Raw genomic sequence first — 25,065 nt, 5'->3', positions numbered from 1 at the left:
GTACATCAGTAACTGGTTTATGCTCAAAGTGCAGGAGACTCTCTGTATTGTACATTGTCAATGTGTTGCACATCTGAATGCTAATTAATACCATGCTATGGGTGGGACAAGCAAACAGTGGGTATGTACCTAGGAGTGAGTAGGGGATCAGAGTTTTATAAGCTGCAGCCCGAATGCACAGGGGAGTGATGTACTGATGAAATGAGAAGCTTCAACTTTATGTTACCCTCTATGCTCTCCCTTGTGCTTTGGGGCTGCAGCTTATAAAACTTTGTTTTAATCTCCCTAGAAATCTGAAAGTTGATTTTACAATGTGTTTAATCCTTTGAGTGCTATAATTCCACTCCTGCCAAGGCAATTTAGAGTAGAATCTATCAAGTGTGGCAATGGAGCTATATAGTTAGTGTGCAAGGCCACATGCTTTACTGGATATAAAGTAAGAGTGTGTAATATGTACACTGTAAAACAATCAAAATTCAACAGTGGTTGTTTTTCCCTCTAACCCCATGTTAAAATTCCACTACAACAGCTGTAAAGACATCTCTAAAACACGGCTAGAGATTTAACAGGTTTTACTGAAGTATATCTCACCATCTTCTCTCCTCAAATTTCTCTCAATATTTGCTACGCAGGAAGCACAGGTCATCCCAGTGACCTGGATGTAACACTTCGATGGAGTCTTTGCCTCCTGTTTATCATCATGGACTGGTGACACTTTGGAGTGCGGTGCTGTTTTGTAAAGCATATTATCCTGAGAATCTAACGGCACTTCCAGTGAAGGCTGAGTTATTAATACCAATGGTTCTGTCTTTGCTGGGGGGTGGAAAAAACATCACAAATCATGAATTTATTAACAACCCCTGAAATGAGTTATGACTCGGACACAACGTAACATGAGTGCACATTACTGTAGTATTCCTGACTGAGAAGCAGAATTGTACTCACCTTATCAGAAAGATGCATGTATTTGCTCTGTGGGTGCTAAGTCAAATAACTAAGCCTACCTCTGCTCTGATCCCTAGAAACCACTCCCTTAGATACTGGTTAGGCAACTGATAAACTGTGACTTCTGTTTTTCTGCTCAACTGTGTTCATTTCATTACCTTTTTTACTCACCCTCCCCCATCATCTTTATCTTTTTTGTCCTTTTGTTGTATCCTGTCTGTTATGTAGATGGTGAGCTTTCTGGGGCAAGGAATGACTCCTTGTTATATGTCTGAACAGTACTCAGGCCATGTCTATATTAGGAAATTAGGTCAGTGTAACTACATTGCTCAAGGGTGTGAAAAATGTACCTTCTTGAGCAATACAGTTAAAATGACCTGAGACCTGGTACAGACAGTGCTAGGTTGACAGGGGGGCTTCTCCCGTCGACATAGCTACCACCTCTCGCAGAGTGGGAGTACCTACATGGACGGGAGAAGCACTCCCATCAGCGTAGGTAGCGTTTTCACTGAAGCGGCGCCATTGCACTGTTTTAAATGTAGACCGGCCCTAGTTGTGACACCAAGCACTGTTGTATTTACATCTTACCCATTATGGTAATAATCTTCATACAAAATATACCTTAAGAGGTATTATTTGAAAACTGGTAACTCACTGATCATTAATAATCTTGTATCATGTATGTACATGGTGGGTATTAAGACTTATGGACATAAGCTGAAATGATAACTAGAATTTGTTCAAACCAGGTATATGAGGGGGAGTTGCTAACCAGGTCTATCCTAAACAAAGGAATATGTGTTTACTGCTTATATATAAATTGAGGTAAACAGACCCATGAAGCTAACAAGGGTAGAAGCAAAACTTACATTAACAAGTGGGGGAAAAGACAGCATGGCATCTACACCCAGCAGGATAGAGACGCCTGGTGTGGGTTTTACTCTTCAGTAGAATCCGTTTCAAAAGTTACTGGTCTACAAATGCAGGGGGTCTGAGCCTCAAGTGATCAGCAACTGAATTAACTGAGTATATACAATATTACTGTACTATAAAAGTGTAAAAAGAAGAACAGGAGTACTTGTGGCACCTTAGAGACTAACAAATTTATTAGAGCATAAGCTTTCGTGGACTACAGCCCACTTCTTCGGATGCATCGTGGGCTGTAGTCCACGAAAGCTTATGCTCTAATAAATTAGTTAGTCTCTAAGGTGCCACAAGTACTCCTGTTCTTCTTTTTGCGGATACAGACTAACACGGCTGCTACTCTGAAACCTATAAAAGTGTATAGAGTGATATCTTTTCTGAAAGCTAATGACAACACACTGGTGATTAATATCGTTGTGATATATATGTTGTAACATTGTGATGCTGGCAAGCCTGATGCCAACTCTTGCCCAGGCTGCAGACATTAGCTAAGAACTGACAACCTTGTAGCTGGAGATCAGACCAGTTCACCTGTACATTAGTTTTGCTCAAAATAAGTATTAGTCTTATGAGAATGTGTTTAGACTCTATGAAATGCTCGCAAGTTGCTGCACACATTAATTTCGCTTGTAACGTCTGTATTCCATGCTATAAGAAAATATGTAAATTTTGCTTTATAAAACTTTGAACATGTTTGCTCTGAACCCAGGCACAGAAATTGTCCCCACTGCCCATCTAGAAGGACTATCAAAATCATATGGCCATCAAGGAACATCACAATACAAAGGATTGGTTAGTGGCTCTATCGCACCTTGGAAATGTTATGTCAAGGAAGCTCGTCCTGTGGACTTGAAAGCTAAATGAAGAAAATAAAACAAAGTCGTAGGAAAATTTTCCATCTCTGCTCTGTTTGAACTCTGACTGGGCTAGAGACACCAAACTAAAGTCACAGATCCCCAGGGGCTGCCTCCTGGGTCCGCCATGAAAGACACTTTGAATTGACAGATATAACTTAGAGAATTTTTTCACTTCAAGGTCCCAGAAACAAAGGCAAGGTTTTCATCTCGAGGCCAAAAGACCAAAAACATCAAGACACTTGATCACGGCCTTGGATAGACCAAGAGACTACACTTGACCAGAGCTCAGTACTACAACTCTGTCACTCTTTGGATTTAAATGGTAACTCATTTGTATGCATATCTTTGCTTTCTTTAACCTGTAGTTAAACTAGTTTCTTTTTCTAGTCAATAAACCTGTACATAATTTATTACAGGATTGGCTACTGGCATTTTCTTTGGTGTAAGATCTAAGGTACCAATTGATCTGGGTTAAGTGACTGGACTCTTGGGTCTGGAAGCAACCTGAATATTGTGAGACTTTTGGCGTAAGTGACCGTTTATCACTAAGTCCAGTTTATCTGAGCAGCAAAATAGACTGGAGAGTCTAACGGGACTGTTTGTTACTCCATGGTAAAACTGTTGCAGTGATCCAAGAGTTAACATTTGTTACTGGCCTGGTGAAATCTAATTATAGAACACGCCATCAGTTGGGGTATCTGCCTTGTTTTTGACAGTCTGCCCTGAAGTAGGCACTCACAGTCATGAGCCACTTCCAGCAGGCGAGACAAACATTATAGAAGGAATTATGAATGCTCATTGATATTATGTTTTAAAGTGTATGGCCGAACAAGGGAAGGAACAGTTCTCACCCAGACAGGAGTCGGGGCAGTTATTTACCTATCTCCTATGTAAATTAAATATGATAGAATCAAAACAATGGAAACCCCATTTACATATGGGGGATAGGAATCCCACAGGAAGGGAAGAACAGCATGAGGTCAGCTTCTTGATGAACATAGCAAGCTGAATATACAAGGGCTTCCTACCTCATGAAGCAAGGTCATTGAACGCTCAAGAACAGAAGCCATCTTTGGCGTCCATCACTAGACAGACAAAAGGGAAGAGAGCTCTAGCAAGCTGAGAAAGATGGGTCCTTCAACCAAGAGGGGGTTGAAGTCTCTGGAACTGAATATAGGTGAGAAACCTTCTTAGGCAAACCTATATTTCATCTATAAAGATAAGGGAACTTGTACTTTTATGAAACGTCCTGCCTGAGGGAAAGTCAGCCATGGCTGGGAAGAAAAATAACTGGTGAGATAAACTATCTTGAACAAAGCCTGTAGTTTGTTAGATTAAGTTTTAGACTTTTAGATGAGTGTTTTCACTTTTATTTGCTTGTAATCATTTCTAACTTTATTCCTTTTACTTAGCATCACTTAGCCTATGTACTATTGTTAATCAATTTGTTTTATTATTATTATTATTATTATTATTAGAAGCCACCTCTATGTTGCATTTAAAGGGAAGGCTGTATTTACCCCACTTAAGTTAATAAGCTGTGATTTGATTTTGTGTCTTTAGAGGAACAAACCAACCATATTATTTCTCTGAACTGTCCAGGAGAGGGCTGGACATTGCAGAGTACAGGGTTTTGGGAAAATCTGGGACAGAGAGTGTGTTGGGGTTAACCTGCAAGTAGTAACCAAGACTGGTGGGACCCAGAGTGGGGCTGTAGACAGATTGCTGGGGTTAGAGCTGCTAAACCAGGGCTGTCTAGCACACAGACCCTCAGGATGTGACCTGCATGCTTATAGACTGTTTGTAAGAGGCCCAGGTTGGGAGCTACAGGAGCAAAGCATGGTGAAGCACCCAAGATTACAGGGCAGCGGGTGACAACCCCTCACAGGTCTGGACTGCACCCCAGAATGTGGCATTGGTACTTGGGACCTGAAGACTGATTGCTGTTTCTAGGCATCACCATAATACGAATAATAATAAATCTTCAACAGACATTACAAAAATTAATAGCCACTTCTAATTTTACAGAGGTACATGACATGACCTCCATTAACTAAAACAGTAGCATTATGCATTACTCCAGATCAAAGATGCTACAGACTTAACATATTGCAATCTGATCAGGTAAATGTGTTATTGACACAGTCATATAGTGACTGTTGATATGTAACAGAACCACACTCCTTGCCAATTTAGCATAACATTTATAGCAACTCTCTCTCACTTTATCTTTAAAAGACAAAACTGGCATTTGATATAGCGGGAATTGCCTAGATATGGTAGGATAATATTTAGCACTTTATTTGTTCCACGTGCTGTATAACATTAATGAAGATGGAGTTAGTATTATTAACCCCATTTTTACAAATGGTGAAAGAGATGAAGTTAAGAGGAGTGGCCAAAGTCACACAGCAAATAAGTGGCAGGGATGGAATTAGCATTCAGGATTTCCTTCCTCCCAAGAATCAATGGATAATTTAATTCCTGCACACTATATAGAAATGATGGATTAGGTTATAGGGGTTGGGGAGCAGTCCTGTACAGAAAAGATTCCCTAGAATATCAAAAGATTTTTTAGGCAGAGAGCACCACAAGTCAGAAATATGGATGGCTACAGTGAGTACAACTACTCCAAATATAAACAGGACAAACATTTAAAGCCACAGTCTTGCAAAAACTTATGCATGAGTTTAACTTTACATACCGTGAAGAGTTCCACTGACCTCACACAATGGGTAAAGTTAAGCATGCGCGAAAGTCTTTGCAGGGTAAATAGGCTCTCTCAATACCATGAGCAATTGCTTCCTGTAGCAGTTCCTTCTGGAGAATATTCTTGACTTACTCTTGAGTAACACACAGGAGCTGGTTGAAAGAATCACTGGAACTAGAGATGGCCATCTAGTCTCATCTCCCTACCTCTGAAGAATAATTGTTACCTATGGTATGTTTGTCAGTGTTTTATCTAGCCCTAGTGATTCAGGCTATGGGGCTTCCACCCCCTTCCCTTGAGCAGCATCTCTTTTTACTGATAGTCAGCCTAAATTCTCTCCCATAATTTTATATCATTACTCCTAGTCAAACATCTCTTCCCATTTCACATATAAAGGGGTGCCAATCACCATAGTAACGAGATGCTATTTAATGAATTCCTTTTTCTCCTGGATGTTTACACCATTCCGATACTAGTAGACAGTTATACCTATGTCTCACTAGCCATTGTTTTGCCAAGTGATTCATACAGAGCTCTTCTAATCCTTCCCCTTCAGCCACAGAGTCATTTTTGTTTTCTCTGAATTTCTCTACAATTTGTCAACATTTTTGTTAGTGAAGTGCGAAGGACTCTCCCCATCCCCCATATTCATCTCATTAAAGATAGACAGCAACAAAATACTTGACATGAAATGAGGGGAAAATTTTCTTAGGCATCTTGAGTTAATCATTTTCAATTAATCCAGAGGACTAAGGAAATGAGTCTCAACACTATAGGGGTGGGTCTCCACATGTACAATCCCATTAGCATGAAAAGTAATTATATAGCTAATACCTCATTCAGCAAGTTGAGTCTGTACCCCACACTTCTGTACATACTAGGCAGTATGATATGCTAAAGGGAAGTGAATTAGTCATACAAACTCAGTACAAAAAAATGTAGTTTGGCATTACCTGATAAGGAAGCATCAAATCCCATGTCCTCTATTGCAGATCTTAAGTTTTCTGGACAAGTTAGGAGAGGGTCATATTTTATAGTCCCATTATGATTCACAAGAGACACACATATTGATTTTACACCTGGCTTTCGGGAAATGACTCCCTCAATAGATTGCACACAAGAATTACAAGTCATTCCCTCAATATTTATCACAGTAACTTGAGTAACGGACTGATTGGTGTTGTTTAAAGCACCTGAGAAGGTCTGAGAAGATTTCACTGGAGAGATCTGTACATTGAAAAGCTCTACATTTTCATATTCATCAGGAAGACTGACTTTAAACGTCTCTGGTGATACTGCCTCTATGGCTCTTCTCAGGGTATCTACGCTGATGAAATCTGGGTCGTACTTTACAGTAGCTGTTTTCTTCTCTAAAGAAACTACTATGCTTGCTACAGATGGGAGTGCTGATATGCTGCTCTGAATATTTAAGACACACGAATTGCAGTGCATGCCATCGACTCTGAAAACAATGGCCTTTAAGTCATTAATATGCTTTGGACTTTTTTGAAGCGTTCCCTCTGAACATTTGGTTTGGGTGTTCTTTAAACGCTCCACATCAATAACACCCAGCTTGATGGGTTTGGGCTGTTTTTTGATAAATGCTGTGAAACCTGCAGCTTCAATTTGGTTTTTGATTTCCTCTGCTGTAATTAGATGAGGCTGATACACAATAACAGCTTCCTGATTGTCCAGGGAGACTAAAAATTAAACAGAAAAATGTATTAGTGTCTTTGCTCCCCATCCCCTCCTCATAACATTCCATTTAAATATCACTGACCATAGAGAGTCCTATGAGCAGCGCATCTTGTCAATGGGGTAAAATTTTCAAAAAGTGATTTAATCACTAAGTCTCACTGAAAGTCAATGCGATGGATTTAGGCTCTTAAGTGCTTAAATCACTGAAAAAGGGACTTGGGTACTTTTGAAAACTGTACCCAAAGTGATCTCGTTTTTCTACCTTTGGTGCCTAATACTGCAACAAGTCTTAATCTCCTGTTGCCTCATTTTTTGACCTTTTCCTAGAAAGTTCATGCCTTGCCCAGCAGTATGTTTGTTTAGCATTAATGTAAGAAATAACTAACTCTTCTATCATAGACCCCCAAGTCATTTTCTTTATGTTATAAACAATTAATTAGGTGTTTCTGCCATCTCCATTTACGACACTACCTTACATACACCATTATTAGTTATTTAAGGTTAGATGGAAAAGAAAAGTTAAATATAATTAGAGCTCTGAAAGGAAGAGGAACACTATTACTCCTGTCCCAATCAAAACGTAAGGCATTCATGTGAGACCAATAGCCTGGTCAGACACTGGGTTATTTTCTTTATGACACTGTCAGCGAACTTCAATACTAATTTGCATCCTGTTGTCTTTAGGCCTGGCAGTCTCCTGAGCATAGATGATGCACTGTACCAAACTGTAAACCGATTTTGTAAAGTAGACAAGTGTTCGGTCACTGGGGAAGTGAAAGAGACTAGAATGCTCCTGTTAGAAACTAGAATCGGTTAGAAACTCATTTTAACTTGCGCTCTAAAACAGTGGTTTTCAAAGCCGGTCCGCCGCTTGTTCAGAGAAAGCCCCTAGCAGGCCGGGCCAGTTTATTTACCTGCTGTGTCTGCAGGTTCAGCCGATCGCAGCTCCCACTGGCCGCGGTTTGCCGCACCAGGCCAATGGGGACTGCGGGAAGCGGTGCGGGCCGAGGGATGTGCTGGCCGCCCTTCCCGCAGCCCCCATTGGCCTGGAGCAGCGAACCGCGACCAGTGGGAGCCGCGATCGGCCGAACCTGCGGACGTGGCTGGTAAACAAACCGGCCCGGCCCGCCAGGGGCTTTCCCTGAACAAGCAGCGGACTGGCTGAGAACCACTGCTCTAAAACATGGAACTGGGTATCCACTGATACACAGGTGAATCATCCTACTGAACCACCTAGCTTCATGACAGATTGCATCAACAGATATGAAAAAAGGACAGTGTAATCAATTAATCTACATGTAAAATTAAAACAAGGCATTACCTTTAATCCGCTGTACCCCTTGCAGTTTTCCAATCTTTCCTTCTATGGTGCTGGTGCAAGAATGGCAGGTCATCCCCTCTACCTTCATCCTTAGCACAACATCAGATGCTTGGGACCAAATGGAATCTTCACCAGTCCCTGATGTCTTCTCTGGTGCGGCAGTATTTAAATCTATGCCTGGCACCATTTGAATAATCTGGTTGCCATTTATAATGGAAGAAATGAATGTCACAACTGCAGTTTTTTGGTCAGAGGAAATTTTAACATCCAAGATACCTTTGTTCTTTAGTAGGACGTTACAGATCTGTTCACATGTTACATGTGACTGAGTAGGAATGGTTAGAAAAGTAGTGTCAAGTAAAACAGGTTGTGGGTCTGAATCAGGCAGGGTAGCATCAAATCCCATGTCAACTATAACTTCCTGAAGGGAATCTGGCGTCTGGAGTCTGGGGTCATAGATAATGGTTGCATTCTTTCCTTCTAGAGATACCTTGAAGGGGGAAAAAAAAAAGACTTAGCGCTAATACGACCCACTAGTTTACTGTCAAATAGCTTATACTTACTGTAGGATAAGCATGAAATTAAAGTATTATAGTTATCTTAAGTTTAGTTAAGGAAATATATACATGTTGTAAAGAAAGGCCCTGATTAACAAGTAGAAGGAAGGCCTTGAAAACAATAAGGCCAGAAGGAATAAAATAGGGAGGATGTCCGATTCAAAGAATAACTAATGAGATAAGGGAAAGTTGCTAAAAAGAATGCCTCTAACCAATAGGGGTGACTGCAGATGGTTTTAAATAAGACAAAAAGTATCTGTCTTAAAATGAGACAACATGGCCTTCCCAACCACATACCAGTGTTAAAGCTTATGTGAACCCAGGTGCAATGGAAACACTGTTGGTCCACAAGAAGGAGGGGAGGAGATAGGGAGGAATGGCCTTGTAAAGCTTATCTGGGTTAAGACTGGAAATAAGGGTGAACTGTCTCAGATCAGTTTTTAGCTGAAGTCAGTAATTGGCAATGACATCACTTTTCTGCTGAAGAGTATAAAAAAGTAAATTCTGAAAGGGTTCATTGCTAATACCTGCCTAACCACGCTGGAGCCGACCAATATAGGTTTAAGCACCAGAGATGACCCACGCCTGCCAATAGTGAGGTGGCAGAGTGAGGGCAGCCACTTCAGCAGTGTTACTGTGCATGCTCAGTCCATGCGAGCATGTTCAGTACAAGCCAAGCAACAAATGGGGAGGGGCACATGCCCCTGCATGGCTCTCAACCCCCCTTCCCCCCATGCATCAGCTCTGCTAAGTGCCCCTGGGTGTAGCCCTTTTGTAAGTATCTTGATCAAATGTTTATAAATGTTTTGTTACTGTTTGTATGTAGTAAATTGCTTATTATTTAGAGCAACTGTATAAGTATCATTTGGCCTTGGATTGAATAGAAAAATGTATTGTTAAATTAGTGTTTGTTAGTTTCCCATACTAATAATTTCAAATATTAATATTTCCAACACCTGCCATAGTGACACTTCTCCATTATCATTTGCCCTTTAGTGCTCACCTTGAAGAAGTAGTTTGAGACTGTACTTATGAAAACCATAAATTAACTTACGTTCACCTGTGTAACAACATGATTGGATATGGGAGGCTCTACCACAGAAGCAGTCTGCCAATTTCAGAATCTTATGCTCTGTTATACTGTATACACTGCTCTCACACAGCAACTGTCATACATTGTCTCAATGTTTTTTACAGTACATATTAAAACCCTAAAGTGAAGCTCTGTTGAACTGGATTAGTCATTGCAGACAAACGTATTAGATCTAATCTTAAAAAGCAGAAACTGCGCAAAGGCACAACTCTAATCTGTCATACAATGGTGTAGTGATGGATTACGGGAGTGTGGGAAGAAAAAGGAAGGAAACAGAACAGGGTGTGTGTGTGTGGAGGTTCACTCTAACATTCCCAGGCATCTGTTGAATCTGTGAATATAGCTCTCTGTTCAAACGGAGCCTTACATATAATCTAAGTTGTGTGTTCTACAACAGTCTGTTTTAGAAGTCTGAATGGATTATGTAGAGAAAACAGGAGAGGGCGGGGAAGCACTAGGTGATGGGCAGGTGGCTGAAAAAGTAAGTCTGCAAAAGCAAGGCTTTTTAAATATTATTTAAAATGTATGTTGCAGAAGTGCCTAGAAACCAGCCTGGTCAGCTCCTCAATATTAAAGCTAAGATTTTGTCACGGATATTTTTAGTAAAAGTCAGGAACAGGTCACAGGCAATAAAGAAAAATTAACTGAAGCCCGTGACCTATCCCTGACTTTTACTAAAAATATCCGTGACAAAATGGGGACCCCCTAGGATTCCCACCACCCGTGGGGGCTCGGAGCTAAGGGGTCCCCCGCCAATGGCAGCTGGGAGCTGTGAGGTCCCCCTACCCACAGCGGCTGGGAACTGTGGGGTCCCCCTGTCCGCAATGCACAGCGAATGCCTACTCGAGCCTCTGGCAGGCAGCTAGTGCACTTATTCCTGTTGCCTTAAGTTCCTGTCTCTAATCACTTGTGTTCTGAGCAATAACACTGGTGGCCGGGAGCCACAGGGGGCAGGAGAAACCCCAGAGTAATTGTCAATATTTTTGTGATGCCAACACCTGTCCACTATGCACTGGATGGTGACCACTAATTCATTTCACACCATCATCAGATAGTAAATTTTCTGTCACTTCCAACCCAGGCCAGTTTTGTTTAGTATGTAAACCACTGCTGAAGATATAACACCTCATTTATTATTTAAGATAAGCAAAAGAGCTATAAGTTTCTAGTATGAATTCACCAAATCACTTTAGTAGAACTTTGCTAAACCTTATTTTACTAACACACACACTTTATAATCTGGATACTCAGAAAAAAATATGACCCTCCCTTCTTTGCAACAAAGGTTTAAAACCAGCGTCTTGGAGTAAGGCAGTGGTCCCCAACGCGGTGCCCGCGGGCGCCATGGCATCCGCGTACTGGCCGGTGGACGAGCATCCACTGAAATGCCACCAACAAGCAGTGTCATCCAGAGGCGTCGCCACTGAAAATCAACGGCATTTCTGCGGCAACGCCTCTGGATGATGATGCTTGTCAGCAGCATTTCGGCGGATGCTCGTCCGCCGGGCGGTGGCTCGTCATCTGGTGCCTGCCAGACGAAAACGGTTGGGGACCACTGGAGTAAGGTTTCTTGTTACTTTATATTTAGAACTTTCAGTTACTGAGAACATTTCATAATGTGCTAAAATACAAATGTCAAAACAAATAAAGCTTTGTGATGTATTATTCCTTTTTATTATATTTGCTTACTCCATTTGCAAAATTCTATTATTTGCAATGACCCTCCCATTTTCAGTACGATTCTGCTGTAACAGATAAATCAAATTAAGAGGTGGTTGGTTGATGCTGGCCCAGTGATCTTGTAGAGATGCAACACAGTTCCACTCAGAGGGAATTATTTTGCATACATAGGCTGCCAGCATATGAGAAGTTCAAGAGAAAATATCTAAACTACAAACAAGTATTCATATTATAACAAGCAGAAATACTTAGAGCCTGCTTGCTACTCTCTAAAAATTATACCTAAAAGGTGTATTATTTCTTACAGCTAGGCTTTATTCTAATTTTTCCCCATATCAGCAGTTAATTCCTGATGCTGACCCATAATTATTGAAAACATGCTTATTCTAGGTTTTGTACAGACTCTACAGTAATTTCATACTGGTGAGAGTTACAACATTTCACATTTGCTTGTGCTGCAAATGTAATTCTCTCTGCATGTCCCTTTCCCCACCATCAGCACTTAAGGGATGTTCCTCTTTTCATGCCTGCTATTTATGTACGTATTTAGCAGTAAATCCTGCCATAATTACACATTTCTGGAGAAAATTAGCCGCTGCCCTGAGTGGTGCTGGACAAATTATTTACAGGGTGTTTTCTTTTTTAATTTTATTTGATACATTTTGTGATGTCGTGTTTAACTATCAATCTTTAGGTCATAATTTAAATCCAATTTAACATGAAATAAGGAAGTTTTCATAAACCGTTTATTGAGGAAACAGATATCCTGTATAGGAAACCTTCTTTCCAGTTCTTCATATGGTTCCTTAACATCTCTATGGAATGGTCCATCTTTTTGCTCTGTGTTTGTACAGCACCTAGTACTACGGGCTCCTGGTCCATAACTGGGGCTCCTCGGTGCTACAGCAATACAAATAAATAATATAATGGCATAAAATACCCCTACAGATGATCTTGAGTGGGGACATACAGACTGAAAACTGAAACCCAAGTACAAAAAAAATCTGTTGACTTCCTACCGAGATGCATGTCAACTGTTAGAACAACATATGAATGCCCGCCCGACCCGCCCGCCTCAGGCTCTGCGGGGCTCGGCCCGGCTCTCGGGTGGCGGGAGGGCGACAGGCCCGGCGGCCCGAGTCAGGCCTTGGGGCCCGGGCGATATGTGCCTGTGTCAGACCAAGTCCCTGACACGCCGGTGGGTGTGAACCCGCCCCGGCTGCACCCTTCCCACAAGCAGCTCCCGGCCGGGCTGGGGGGCGGGGCGGGGCCTGACCGGGTCCGAGCTCCCAAGGGCCGAGGCAGATGGAGCCCCGTGCTGGGGTCAGTGAGCTGAACGGGGAGCGGCACGGCACGGGGCGGGGGTAGCGGGGAGTTGCAGCAGAGTCAGTCGGGGGTCAGAGCGCGCCGCGTGAACCATGCGGTGACGTTGCAAGAAAGGCCAATGTCCCTGTGGGGTGGGAGAGCAGCGTTAACCGGCGTGTCATTGCGGGGTAGTTTATCCCCCTCGAGTTGGCACTGTCAAGGCCTCCGCTGGACTCGTCTGTCCAGGTTTGGGGGCTGCACGTTAATAAAGATGTGGTCAGATTGGAGAAAGCCCAAAGGGGAGCAACAAAAATAAGAGGTTTAGAAAGCATGGTCTATAAGGAAAGATAAAAAGAATGAGGCATGTTTAGAGAAGGCGGAGGGGGACATTATGACAGTCTTCAGATATGTAAAGGTAGTTAGAATGAGGTAGGACAAGAAGTAGTTGGCTTAATTTGCAGGAAGTGAGATTTATTTGCAATGTAAGGAAAAGGTTTCTAACTATAAGGAGAGCTAAGCACTGCAACAGGTTACTGTCTTGGAGATTTTTAAGTTCGGGTTACACAAGCATTTGTTAGAAATGGTCTGCGTATACTTAACTTGCCTCAGCAAAAGGGGACATTAGAGGATTGGGCCAAAAAAAACCTGATGAGGTTCAACAAGGACAAGTGCAGAGTCCTGCACTTAGGACGGAAGAATCCCATGCACTGCTACAGACTAGGGACCGAATGGCTAGGTAGCAGTTCTGCAGAAAAGGACCTAGGGGTCACAGTGGACGAGAAGCTGGATATGAGTCAACAGTGTGCTCTTGTTGCCAAGAAGGCTAACGGCATTTTGGGCTGTATAAGTAGGGGCATTGCCAGCAGATCGAGGAACGTGATCGTTCCCCTTTATTCGACACTGGTGAGGCCTCATCTGGAGTACTGTGTCCAGTTTTGGGCCCCACTCCACAAGAAGGATGTGGAAAAATTGGAAAGAGTCCAGCGGAGGGCAACAAAAATGATTAGGGGTCTGGAGCACATGACTTATGAGGAGAGGCTGAGGGAACTGGGATTGTTTAGCCTCCAGAAGAGAAGAATGAGGGGGGATTTGATAGCAGCATTCAACTACCTAAAGGGGGGTTCCCAAAGAGGATGGAGCTCGGCTGTTCACAGTGGTGGCAGATGACAGAACAGGGAGCAATGGTCTCAAGTTGCAGTGGGGGAGGTCCAGGTTGGATATCAGGAAAAACTATTTCACTAGGAGGGTGGTGAAACACTGGAATGTGTTACCTAGGGAGGTGGTGGAGTCTCCTTCCTTGGAGGTTTTTAAGGCCCAGCTTGACAAAGCCCTGGCTGGGATGATTTAGCTGGGAATTGGTCCTGCTTTGAGCAGGGGGTTGGACTAGATGACCTCTTGAGGTCCCTTCCAACTCTGATATTCTATGATCCTATGATAACAAACATAGAAACACAACTTTGTCACATCCTACTTATATTCCAAACATGTCAGTTACGGTCCCAGCTGCCGCCGGGCGCACCCAGGGTCCATCTAGGCTGCCGGCCCCACGCACCTGGGGTCCCTCCAGGCTGCCGGCACCATGGCCAAGACTCTGCTGCTGCATCCCGCCAACCCGGCCCCGTGCCGGGACTCTGCTGCTGCCCAGCCTCACGACATGGCTGGAATCCAGTCCCAACTACCAGGACCCCAGGCACACCAGCACTAGGGTGGCAGCGGGTACCCCCACATAAAACATGGGGGTGCTGCAGCACCTCTAGTTCCCCAGATAAACTTTTAACCGTGTAACTGACAGAATTGTAATCAGTTACATGGTTACTGTTTTTACACATTATTTACATCCCTAATGTCAGTGCACTCTGAAGAGAACTGGTTACAAGGACACAATCTAATGGAAAAGATATACATATGAAAAACCTTTTCTATAAGGGTATTTCATATTTATATAGCACTACTGTCGTACATGGTGCACTATGACAGCTAAATTCTGCCAAATAAACAGGGTCTCTATCCAAAGACCTTGTGTGATGCATGGCTAGAAAGGGTTAAATATCCCGCAAAATAAATAACCCTCAAAAGACATGTAGGGAGATAATGTTTGTGTTTTCGTGTATTTACATATGTATGAGTAGGGTCTATAATGTAATCAACAGTCCCTGTCTATACTGTATCCTGATAATTCAGAGGTCAAAAAAAGATCCCATCATTTAAATGAATTGTAAACACAGGATATCTCAGTATTCATGTCTCTTTGAAATGTACTGTGAATGTTGGAGGAACAAGCAAATGGCCTTATGTTAATTCGTACAGCTAAGTACCCATGATGGACCTCCTTCAAAGTCATCCTAATTACCTTTTGATCCCCAAGGAAATCCCAACTTGTCAAAGAGGACATGAAATTGTATAAAAGACCCCTGGGTCCTGATTCTGTCATCTCAGATCTGCGTAGACTTCATCAGGGGAAGTTTGAGTCACAAGACTGAGGTCCCAGTTATGCTGGTACGCCCTGAATATGAGATTTGGACTTTGAACTTGCCCCATAACCTCAGCCGTGCTGAACACAACACATCAACAGCCTCAGGAACAACTCTGACATCATAATCAAAAAGGCTGAGAAAGGAGGTGCTGTCGTCATCATGAATAAATTGGAATATGAACAAGAGGCTGCTAGGCAGCTCTCTAACTCCACATTCTACAGGCCACTATCCTCTGATCCCACTGAGGATTACCAAAAGAAACTACACCATCTGGTCAAGAAACTCCCTGAAAAAGCACAGGAACAGATCTTTACAGACACATGCCTAGAACCCCGACCAGGGGTATTCTATTTGCTACCCAAGAGCCATACACCTGGAAATCCTGGACGCCACATCATCTCAAGCATTGGCACCCTAACAGCAGGATTGTCTGGCTATGTGGACTCTCTCCTAAGGCCCTACGCTACCAGCACTCCCAGCTATCTTCAAGACACCACTGACTTCCTGAGGAAACTACAATCCATCGGTGATCTTCCAGAAAACACCATCCTGGCCACTATGGATGTAGAAGCCCTCTACACCAACATTCCACACAAAGATGGACTACAAGCCATCAGGAACAGTATCCCCGATAATATCACGGCTAACCTGGTGACTGAACTTTGAGACTTTGTCCTCACCCACAGCTATTTCACATTTGGGGACAATATATACCTTCAAATCAGCGGCACTGCTATGGGTACCCGCATGGCCCCACAGTATGCCAACATTTTTATGGCTGACTTAGAACAACGCTTCCTTAGCTCTCGTCCCCTAACGCCCCTACTCTACTTGCGCTACATTGATGACATCTTCATGATCTGGACCCATGGAAAAGAAGCCCTCGAGGAATTCCACCATGATTTTAACAATTTCCATCCCACCATCAACCTCAGCCTAGACCAAGCCACACAAGCGGTCCATTTCCTAGACACTACTGTGCTAGTAAGTGATGGTCACATAAACACCACCCTATACCGGAAACCTACTGACCGCTATACTTACCTACATGCCTCCAGCTTACATCCAGGACACACCACACGATCCATTGTCTAAAGCCACGCTCTAAGATACAACCGCATTTGCTCCAATCCCTCAGACAGAGACAACAAGATCTCTATCAAGCACTTAAAACTACAATACCCCATCTGCTGAAGTGAAAAAACAGATTGACAGAGCTAGAAGAGTACCCAGAAGTCACCTACTACAGAACAGGCCCAACAAAGAAAATAACAGAACGCCACTAGCCATCATCTTCAGCCCCCAGCTAAAACCTCTCCAGCGCATCATCAAAGATCTACAACCTATCCTGAAAGATGATCCCTCACTCTCACAGATCTTGGGAGACAGACCAGTCCTCACTTACAGACAGCCCCCCAACCTGAAGCAAATACTCACTAGCAACCGCACACCATACAACATAAACACTAACCCAGGAACCTATCCTTGCAACAAAGCCTGACGCCAACTCTGTCCACATATCTATTCAAGTGACACCATCATAGGACCTAATCACATCAGCCATACCATCAGGGACTCGTTCACCTGCACATCTACCAACGTGATATAGGCCATCATGTGCCAGCAATGCCCTCTGCCACATACATTGGCCAAACCGGACAGTTTCTACGCAAAAGAATAAATGGACACAAATCTGACATCAGGAATCATAACATTCAAAAACCAGTGGGAGAACACTTCAACCTCTCTAACCACTCAGTCACAGACTTGAAGGTGGCAATTTGGCAAAAAAAAACTTCAAAAACAGACTCCAAAGAGAGACTGCTGAACTTGAATTAATATGCAAATTAGATACAATTAACTTAGGTTTGAACAGAGACTGGGAATGGTTGGGTCATTACACTAATTGAATCTATTTCCCCATGTTAAAATATCCTCACACCTTCTATGGGTCATCTTGATTATCATTTCAAAGATTTTTTTCCTCTCTCCTGCTGATGATAGCTCATCTCAATTGATTGGCTTCTTACAGTTGGTATGGCTACTCCCACCTTTTCATGTTCTCTGTATGTATAAATATATTCTGTGTGTTCCATTATATGCATCCGATGAAGTGGACTGTATCCCATGAAAGCTTATGCTCAAATAAATGTTAGTCTCTACGGTGCCACAAGTACTCCTGTTCTTTTTGCGGACATTGGACTATGACCCATGAACTGAATTCTAAGAGAACTCTTTGCAACTATGAAGCTCGCCATCTATGTAATGTATAGAAAGCTGAGAGGAAATTATGCTATGAATCTGCACCTCAGTGAATTGAACTCATGTCTGTATGTATATTGATATTTTAACCATACTCTTTCTTTTTTTTTCTTTTTTTTTTAATAAATTTTAGTTTAGTTAATAAGAATTGGCTGTAGTGTGCATTTGGGTAAGATCTGAAAAATTCATTAACGTGGGAGGGCAATGTGTCCGATCCTTTGGGATTGGTAGAACCTTTTCTTTTATATGATGAAATAAGATTTACAGAAATTTTCATCATATTTGATGTGGGTACCTGGATGGAGGCCTGAGGCTGGATCATTTTAAGAGAACTGTGTTGTTTGGACTCCTGAGTAACCAGTGAGGTAATAAAGAAGCTGTTTTATGCCGGCTTGGTAAATCTAAGTATTGGAATATCCACCAGCTTTATGGGGATTATCTGCCACATTCTTTGCAGTTCACCCTAATTGAGTGACCACAGCTGGCTCCCCACTAGAACCCCGGTCACAGCTTGCAATCCAAAGGCATAAATTAATGCAATACAGAATAGTAAATCTTTATAGCTGAAATGCTTTGCAGAACAGGTGGGTTTCAGAAGCATTGTGAATGAGAGGACATAGATAAAGGGGAATGGTTAGGAGATAAGTTTAGGTGGAGCACAGGGATGCAGAAGGCCATAAAGTAGGAATGGTGGATGTGGCAGACAGAGTTTTAAAAGTCAGGAAATGTTTCAATTTTATGAGGAAAAGGAGGAAAGATCAATGCAAATAGCCAAGAGCTGGGTTGTGTATTAAAGAAATGGACAGAGCAGAACAACGTGTTGTTAGTAGCAACATTTGAGATATAAGGGAGAAGGAGACAAACTGGAGAGAAGACTTCAGTACTTGGAGGTGCGATAACACCAGAGCATAGACTACCATCTAAGGGTATGTCTACACTACGAAATTAGGTCGATTTGATAGAAGTCGATTTTTAGAAATCTATTTTATACAGTCAATTGAGTATGACCACACTAAGCGCATTAAGTCAGCGGAGTGCATCCTCACAACTGTGGCTAGCATCAACTTACGGAGCAGTGCACTGTGGGTAGCTATCCCACAGTTCCCGCAGTCTCCGTTGCCCATTGGAATTCTGGGTGAAGCTCCCAATGCCTGATGGGGCAAAAACATTGTCGCGGGTGGTTTTGGGTACATGTCATCAGTCGCCCCTCCCTCCACGAAAGCAATGGCAGACAATCGTTTTGCACCTTTTTTCCTGGATTACCTGTGCAGACACCATACCACGGCAAGCATGGAGCCTGCTCAGCTCACTGTCACCACTGCTGTGCATCAGAGAGGCTTTGAAAACCAGTTTCATGACTGGCCAGGCTTCAGTGTGACAGTTGTGTGTGTTTCTCCTTGATGCAAACCCGCCCCCTTTGTTGATTTTAATTCCCTTTAAGCCAACCACCATCCCCCCTTCGAAATAAAGTAACTATTGTTTTGAAACCATGCATTCTTTCTTTATTAATAATAAAAAAAAATGAGATAACGGACAAGGTAGCCTGGGTGGGGTGGGGGAGGAGGGAAGGACAAGGTCACATTGCTTATTGTAGCCACACTAAAAATCAAACTCTTTGAATGACAGCCTTCTGTTGCTTGGGCCATCCTCTGGAGTGGAGTGGCTGGGTGCCCGGAGCCTCCTCCCACACATTCTTGGGCGTCTGGGTGAGGAGACTATGGAACATGGGGCAGAGGGTAGGCGGTTATACAGTGGATGCAGCGGGGGTCTGTGCTCGTTGGCTTTCCTGCAGTTCCAACAGACACTTTATCATGTCCATTTGCTTCCCCATTAGCCTCAGCATCACGTCCTGCCTCTGCTCTTCGTGCTCACTTAATTCTTTCCTGGCCTCTGTCACTGAATTAAGCTGTGCCCTATCAGTGTGGGAGGACTGCATGAGCTGGGAAAAAATTTCATCGTGAGTGCGTTTTTTTCACCTTCTAATCTGCGATAACCTCAGGGACGGAGATGATAGGGAGACTGCATGGTCACCTGTGCTGTTGAGTTCGCCACGCTGACCAAACAGGAAATGAAATTCAAAAGTTCCCGGGGCTTTTCCTGTGTACCTGGCTAGTGCATCAGAGTTCAAAGTGCTGTCCAGAGTGGTCCCAATGGAGCATTCTGGGATAGCTCCCGGAGGCCAATACCGTCGATTTGCGTCTGCACTACCCCAAATTCGACCCAGCAAAGTCAATTTTAGTGCTACTCCCCTCGCTGGGGAGGAGTACAGAAGTTGATTCTAAGAACTCTCTAGGTCGACAGAACGGGGTTGGTTGTGTGGACGCATTCATTTTTAAATCGACCTAACGCGGCTAAATTCGACCTAACCCCGTAGTGTAGACCAGGCCTTAGAAGTAGGGATAGAGAGGATCAAAATCTAATGAATGAGACACAGCTTTAGAATTCAACATGAGAACCATTAAAGAAAAAGGTATCCTTTTTCTTTAAGTTTTAGAGGTTCACAGACTTCCTAATCTTTCACATCACACAGTACGAATATCCCCAATTTAATTTGCTTCCAAGTGGCATGGAATCAAACATTATTATTTCAATTTCCAAAAGGGCAAACCAATACCAGTCACAGGCCCAACACATTATCTTCCAATTTTATCTTTTCCTTGGGCAGAAAACAACCAGGAGACCATTGCTGTGATCAAATTAGATCAGTTTAATCATTTTAATGACCACCTTTCTCCTTTTCTGTCATCAATTATGCAATTTGGCAGAATCAATAACAAGGATACAGTAGTTTATTGGTTTTCTTGCAATTACAAAACAAAATAACCCAAATTAAAGCTCTGTGTGGCTGCATTAGACATCCAACATATGCTTCCTTTGCTGGCCTATCTGATAACCCTTAAACACAACAGTGCCTTATTACTGACAGAGATTACACGCATGGGCCAAAGGAAGAATAAATCTGTCCACCTAACTCAAAGTTTTGTTTCTGTAATGTGGACTAAGTATTAACTACGACCTCTTGATTTTCGTTATAAGCCTCTTCCACTTAAACTTTTAGTCTCTACAATATATTTTTTGCCAAATATGACTTGGCAAGAGGTGTATTAGAATAATATTTCTATCCCACTGTTTCAAAACAAAGTGGTTAATGCCTTTCTTTTAAACACCCATTTCACAGTGTACTTGCTACTAATGGGGCTATACAGAGTATGTTATCTTCAGGGAGGTCACAAATTCCCAGCACAGGCTTCTGTGTAAAATTTTCAGGAGGAGGGTGGAACAATTTAAACTATAAAATGTTGACATTCTAGAATGTCAAGCCTTTCGGGTAATTTTCCAAATGCACCAAGGGAAAGATACTAAAATAATTTTATTTTGGAGATAGTATTATTCATTCATTTCAATTCTTCATTTTACTTAGGTTTAGTGGAGGTTTATTTATTGGTCTGATCGCAACATGTGCTCAATGTTACTACTAAAGTAGTATCTCCCTTGCTAAAAACAATGAACTATTGATTTTGCCAGCGGATCTGTTCTTTGTTATCAGAATCAATCAAGTTCAAATTCTGTTACGTCACCAATGCAGATCAAAAGTAGGATCTAGTGTAAATATCACTGTTGTTCACAGATCTCTGTAGCCAGCACCAACTCCTAGTTTAGGCAGAAGTAACTTGTACTAGCTGGCTGCACCATATCCTCTGGTAAGCAGCTGCACATCACAGCTAGTTATAGTGAACACATGCCAAAAAACAGGCTCCACTGTTTTAGCAAGCCCAATGTTTGTCTAGACCACAACTATTAAGATGGAAATACCTTCCTACAGAAAGCAGGGGTACATTGTTTTATGCACGATTATTTAACTGCCACAGAATGTTAAAACCTCAATTTGCAGGGGAAAACTTCACCTATGCACCAAGCAGTTAGGATTAACAGCACACTGCTGCTGTAACTGGTAGGATTAAATATGCCTTCTGGCACCAAACAGGTCACAAGACTAGAATGGATCAATAAAGTGTTAAATTGCTTTATTATTTGTAAACATATTGTAAAATGGATGTATTGGTTAGAACAGAACAGCTTACATGTTAAAAATATTCCCCAGTGAGTTTTGTTTCAAGATAGACAGATTCTTGCACCAGAATAGCCCATGTTACAAAAGCTGGATTTCTTGTTTGAGCCAGAAACTCTGAAGATATTAAGTTTTGATTAAAAGTAGATCAATTATTTCTGCTAAAAGCTCAACCTCTTTTAAAAACACTTTTGTATAGTAATAGTTAAATTAATAAAGAAGAAGAAGGAGAACTACTTTTTCCCCTTAAAAGATCACGATGCAACTAATACCACCTCCCATTCCCATATAAACACAGTAAAAAGGAAAGGGAATTCTGAATGCCTGGCAGGGACACCAAGAATCTCACCTTTCCCTTGCATTACTCTCCATCCCCACTCTCAAATTCCACATCATAGTGACATTCCTTTGCCTGGTGAAAGGCACCATAGTTAATTAGCTTGGGATTTACTGAGCAACTCAAGGCACACCCTCCTTTCACAGGCGATCCAAGCTGCCTCACTACATAGCCAGTCTGGAAGAAAAGACCTGAAGAGATTTAGGGTAAAACAGCCACAGTAAGGCAACGGGACAGAACACTGGACTGTGATTTAGGAGACCTGGGGCAAGTCACTTCACCTCTGTGCCTCAGTTTCCCCTGTCTGTAAAATAAGAATACTGATGCTTACCTCCTTTGTAAAGGTGCTATGAGATATCTAATGGAAAGCCCTACGTAGGAGCTAAGTGTTATTACTACATTATACTGGGATTAAAAGTGGACCACCACCACTTTTCCTGTTGTTTGACCTCTATCTGCTCTCTTCTTTTGGACTCTACATAATTTCCTCTCCTCAGCTTTCTATACATTACATTGGTGAACTTGGTTAAGTATGAGAGAAAAGGTGCTTTAGAAAAAACATGAAATGAATTGTCATCAATTGCAGGAAAAGTATCTCTCTGGCACTGGAAATATGCCAAAGCCACTCTAAACAGCAGATCCACAGGTAATAAAATGACTATGTACTTTTTAAGTCCTTTCCTCCTCTGCTGCATACTTCAGATCAATCGTTATTATGGCTTCTCCCATTAGAACCATATCATGTAGGAGACTTTGGTAGAGTTACTTACTCTGATATTGTGAATTCCATTCATTTTCCCAATGTGTTGTTCAATGGTCTGAACACAAGAATTGCATGTCATCCCCTCCACGAAGGCTACCATGGATCTTGGCACCACTGACGGATCCATTTTGCTTGAGTCTTCACATTCCTATCAGTCAAAAGGAAATATTGAGACATGAATAAAAAGAAAAAGCAATCCAACCTCATATTTGCATTGAAGGTCTAAAACAAGGTGACCTGCATACGATTAAATAGATATTGTAACTGGTTGCGTATAATTTAAGTACAAGTAACAACTTGGTGGGGGCAAGGAACTGCAGAGAAATAGATGTCTAAAGGAATCCTTTAACCATTTACATAAATCCTCTACCTTTGAAGTATATACTTATTAAGAAAAGAGTTCATACATTTAAAACTTGCTCTGTGCTATAGTCAAGACAATTTAATTGCATGGATCAGCTCTGAATCACTAGTGTTCTACCTCCAAGCAAGGAGTTAACAAAAAACAATAAGATGTGGCTTTTTGTAATGTCAATTACCATGTCACTGAGTGAAATCTGAAGGAGAGAAGAATGCGCGAGAAGAGAATTAATCTTCCACGGGTCTGTTTGTTTTACACACTATTGTGTGACTAATAAGAACAGCAGCCATATTGAATGTAATCCTAAGAAATGAATTGTAAGAGATAGGGGGCCTTTTTGACACGTCCTTGAGGCAGCTCTACTTACTACTACTTAGCAGGATGTTGCATTCATTTCTGTTTGTGTAAATGCTAAAATGTACTGAACCAAATAATTAAATGGAAGGCCATTAAAACTATATTTTCAAGTTTGAAAATTTAACTAGGAGAAGTAAACAAACAAAAGTAGAGTTTGAGGCAAAATATTTAGATTATGCAAGCCATTGGCAAAAAAAATTAAGTCATAGAAAACAAGAATAAGCTTCGAAACAAGGAGAAAAAGGGGAAGGAATTTATGTCTTTTATAAATAAAAGTTACAACAGACATTTGACCAGGAAAATGTATGAGCAATTGCCAAAGAAAAAAATAAGTAACTGCCTAATGTTTGACAGCAATGAAGACAGCAGAGTATGTAGATGATTTCAATGGGACTACTCATGCATTTAAAGCAAACCACAAGCTTAAGTGCTTTGCTGGTATGGGAATTGATTGCAGGAAAACTAAACTACAGTATAACATTCAAAATGTTTCATAAAACTGGTTTTGCAGAGAGACTTTACCTCCTGTAATTCATTCAGAATTAATATGCTGTTCCTCCCCATGACACAAGATATGAAAATATCTGGTTTTGCTTTGAAATCTACTAGAACAGCACAAAGATTGTCAAGTAACCACTTTAATATCAGGATTATCTCTTATCTTGAACTCACATACATGACTATTACAAGAAAAAACACAAAAGTTGAAACTCTTTTGAAGCCTAAATGCTTAATAATGAGATGAAACGTGAGTGACACTTTGGTCTAATTAGCATTCATTTCAACAAACTAAGAATATATGTTTTTCCTCAGAAGATTTCAAAGTGAAGGGGAAATGTAACAATGAACATTTCTGAAAAAGAGCTCGGTGTAAACTCGAAAGCTTGTCTCTCTCACCAACTGAAGCTGGTCCAGTAAAAGATATTATCTTGCCCACCTTGTCTCTCTAAGGCAGTGGTTTTCAAACTTTTTTGGGGGGGGACCCAGTAGAAGAAAATTGTTGATGCCCTCTATGATGTTCCCCTCTGGTGTTGTCTGGACTGGTGATCTGCTAGGCCACTCCAATCCTTGACTCTAGGAGCCAGACTTACCCTGCTCTGCTGTGAGAAACCCCACTCCTGGGCTGTTCACCCACAGCCTCTGGCATGCAAGCTCCTCCCAGCTACTTGCAAGCGAATGACACTAGCCAATACCTCTGGTCCTAGGAACCTCCATCTTGTAGTGTCTAGTTATGCCCGCTGGACGTTGCAAGCTTATATAAGTTCGTCAATTTAACAAAGAAATTGATATGTACCAGGCAGCGCTCGGGGTAGGGGCAGCGCGTGGAGCCCCATGGCCCTCCACCTAGAAGA

The 25,065-nt window shown here is 42.0% G+C and overlaps 1 protein-coding gene across 4 annotated transcripts in view; it reads right to left on the bottom strand.

The window, feature by feature from the left end:
• ATP7A (ATPase copper transporting alpha) overlaps nt 1-25,065 on the bottom strand; it is a 61,947-nt gene that overhangs the window by 19,040 nt on the left and 17,842 nt on the right. For 3 of the 4 annotated variants that reach the window (XM_005291799.5, XM_042851048.2, XM_042851047.2), the window contains exons 2-5: nt 23,003-23,143; nt 8,456-8,945; nt 6,390-7,136; nt 592-813 (exon numbers count right to left, since the gene is read on the bottom strand). In XM_005291799.5, the coding sequence (XP_005291856.2) occupies nt 592-813; nt 6,390-7,136; nt 8,456-8,945; nt 23,003-23,122 (1,579 nt within the window). In that variant the 5' untranslated portion in view covers nt 23,123-23,143. Of the gene's footprint in view, nt 1-591; nt 814-6,389; nt 7,137-8,455; nt 8,946-12,528; nt 12,686-23,002; nt 23,144-25,065 lie in introns of all 4 variants that reach the window. The other variant, XM_065556606.1, reaches the window with a different exon arrangement.

The sequence above is a fragment of the Chrysemys picta genome, chromosome 9 (assembly GCF_011386835.1).
Source record: "Chrysemys picta bellii isolate R12L10 chromosome 9, ASM1138683v2, whole genome shotgun sequence".
NCBI lineage: Eukaryota > Metazoa > Chordata > Testudines > Emydidae > Chrysemys > Chrysemys picta.
The sequence above is the reverse complement of the archived record's forward strand: the minus strand, read 5'-3'. Positions and strand labels throughout refer to the sequence as shown.